Source organism: Cajanus cajan, chromosome 7 (genome assembly GCF_000230855.2).
Source record: "Cajanus cajan strain Asha chromosome 7, NIPB_CcT2T_4, whole genome shotgun sequence".
Classification (NCBI taxonomy): domain Eukaryota; kingdom Viridiplantae; phylum Streptophyta; class Magnoliopsida; order Fabales; family Fabaceae; genus Cajanus; species Cajanus cajan.
Genome location: NC_138523.1, coordinates 22594053 through 22596995, shown reverse-complemented (window position 1 = coordinate 22596995; position 2943 = coordinate 22594053). Strand labels below are relative to the sequence as shown.

General features: G+C 37.2%; 1 protein-coding gene across 1 annotated transcript; it reads left to right on the top strand.

Moving 5' to 3' along the window:
• Nucleotides 1-405: 405 nt before the first annotated feature.
• On the top strand, nucleotides 406-1376 carry LOC145949497 (uncharacterized). The gene is made up of 3 exons (XM_083059466.1): nucleotides 406-705; nucleotides 790-1026; nucleotides 1119-1376. The coding sequence occupies exons 1-3, from the start codon at nucleotides 667-669 to the stop codon at nucleotides 1329-1331; spliced, it is 489 nt and encodes a 162-aa protein (XP_082915592.1). The 5' UTR covers nucleotides 406-666; the 3' UTR covers nucleotides 1332-1376.
• Nucleotides 1377-2943: the final 1567 nt, after the last annotated feature.

Sequence of the window (2943 nt, the reverse complement as noted above, 5' to 3'; positions counted from 1 at the left end):
TTGTAGTTTAGGTTAGAAAAATTATGAATAACTAAGTCAATAGGTTTCTGTTTGTGTATTATTTGTTTTTTTATTACTTGGTTTGCTATATTGTTATTATCTTTTTTACTTTATTTGTCTATTCAGTTAATTCGTTGTTTTAATAATGAGAGTTTAATTTTTTCAGGATTATGGAGGATTCGGGGTCTGGTAGTGGAAGGAGGGAAGGTAGATCTGTCACCCGATTGTCTGGGTTGACAGCTAGACGCATTGCCAAGGAGAGGACACTGGTTGAGGTGGATCCTCGTTCTAGCAAGGCGTCAGGCCCAAATGCTGCCAAGTTTAAGAGCTATTTGGGAGTCCTAGCTCGACGGCATGTTTCTATCATCATTCCATCATGGGATGACGTTCAGGAGGCTGACAAGAACCTCATGTGGCAGGATATTCAGGTATATACTTTGACATCCCTTCAATATTATATAACTTAAATACATTATTTATTATTTGTTGTTATTTTTATAGAAAAATTTTGACATTCCCAACACTGAGGTCATGAGGAGGAAGATGTTATCTGCCCTTGCCACCAGGTGGAGAGACTTCAAGACTTTCTTGACACGGGAGTATGTATTTGGAGAGCGACAAAATGAGACTCCCTGTCTAAAGTACCAGATCACTGATGAGGAGTGAATGCAATTTCGTGCCACTCGATTGGACCCTTCTTGGCAGGTTAGTTATTGATAACTCTTACATTGACACAAATACTTAATCATTATTTTAATTAATCTCATTTTCTTTTTTGTATTATTGCAGGCCAAAAGAATAGCTGCCCAAGAACGACAGAGCAAGAATGATGCACCCCATCTATTGTCAAGAGGGGGATATGAATTAAAAAAAAAGAAAATGATGAAAGCTAGGGCAGAGGTAGCAGGGGTTGAGTCTGCTGACCGTGTGGAGTCACCTCCCTGCCATGAGATGTGGATAGCAGCCCAGACAAAATCAGATGGGCAAATGACTTCTGAGTCTGCAAGGGTCGTTGTTGATAAAATAGTAAGTAAAAATATACAAACTAAGACTCTTCATTTCAACTCATTTAATTCATAAGTGTAGTTTAGGGTATACTTATTGTTAATATGTTGTAGGAGGGTTTAGTTGAGCAGACCACCCATGGCTCATTTGTTTCCCATGGTCGGGATGATATCCTCACAACGGCCATAAGAAGGCCAGAGCACGCAGGCCGTGTGCGTGGTGTTGGTGGTTCTTGGAGCCATCGAGATTTCTTTGGTGCACGATCATCGAGGAGCAGTACTATTGACTCTTGCAGTCAAGAGGTTATGCAGAGAATGGAGATGTAGTTTGAAGAGAAATTAAGGAATATTCGAGAAGAGTTTGAACAGAAGTTTGAACTTTTGGCTCGTTCTCAGCAATAGACTGTAGTTGCTCATGATGGTGTTCGAGTCAGCACTAAAGGGAGTTGTGTTGCTCCAGATCCCTCAGGGGAACAGACTCACACTGATGTACCAAACTAGTGTGAGTTATATGTTAAGGATGACCCCCCACGGTTAGTGGCTATTGGTCGAGTATTTGAGGGTGGCTCAACCATCCATGGTGTCCCTCTACAGCCAGACTAGACACGGGTTGTGGTTGACCTCTAATTCTCAACATACATCATCCTTGGATTCAATCGCTACAACTATAGCTTCAAAAATTCCACCAATCGTAAACTCTTAATACACTAAAAAAAAATATAAAAAAAAGCAATGTCTTACCCAAATCTAAGGCCTCAATAGTTCCTACAATATTAACACAATATGTCGTTTACCACTATTCGCACATATGCTTGCAACACAAGCAATATCACTCAACTACTACTTCTTACGTAAGCAAGAAGTATCAAACAAATAAGCAATCATAAGAATGAAGAAGAGCGGTCATAATGGTATTAGCTAACACTATCATGACTATCATTCCTCTAATTACAAAATAACTTAACAATATCATCACAAGAAGAAATCATCATCATCAAAGCAAAACATCATCATAATACACAACAAACAAGACACAGTCAGAGTACACAACAGAGTCGTGATAAGCACATAACACACATGGTCGATTGGATCGACCTGCTCTGATACCACTTAATGTGACACCCTCTACCCCAACATATATATATATATATATATATATATATATATATATATATATATATATATATATAAAGAAATATCTTATTGAATAAAAAAATATTTAAAATTGAAACGACAATTCCAATAATCATGTGAGTAGAAAATTCACATTCATGTACTTAATCCAAATAGCAAATAAAATTACAAAGAATAAGAATTAAAATTTCCAAAATATATACTTTAATAAAACATAAACAACATCATATTCTAGTTCTATCTATGTCCCGATGTCACATGTTCTATCAGAGCAAGGCCCAACTCTGAAGCCTAAGCTTCATCACCTACATCCTCAGCCTCATGCTGATAATCATCTGTATAACAGTCAAAGAAAAAAAACAAAAGAAAAAGGAGTGAGAAATGTCTCACTCTGGCTCACAGTGTAGAAATACACACCGGATAGCCAAAAACAAATAAAACAGGTATAACATATATATATTAACAAAAATATTATATCTCACTCATCGAAGACATAAAAATATCAATTTATTAAGATGCTGCTGCTCCAGTGCCTTTGCCTAATACAAAGGTTCAACTAGTGGGGCAAGCAACCGACACATTCTTAGCTTGGCCAAAACGTTTGGTCATGCCGCTTTCAGCACGGGCGAAGGTAATTCTATTATTGCTCTTTTATATTCTATTATTGTTTAACTAATTTTGATTATTTCTTTAGGATTTTATGAATCGTGGTAAGGAGGTCATGAGAGAACCTCATGTTGATCATGCTAATATCACAGAAGCTAAGGATGATCCCATATCTAAGCTTCTAACCATATTACCACGA

Coding starts and splice junctions, on each gene's coding strand:
- LOC145949497 (XM_083059466.1), top strand. CDS start 667: ATGCAATTTCGTGCCACTCGATTGGACCCTTCTTGGCAG. Junction 706..789: donor GATTGGACCCTTCTTGGCAG/GTTAGTTATTGA, acceptor GTATTATTGCAG/GCCAAAAGAATAGCTGCCCA. Junction 1,027..1,118: donor GGGTCGTTGTTGATAAAATA/GTAAGTAAAAAT, acceptor AATATGTTGTAG/GAGGGTTTAGTTGAGCAGAC.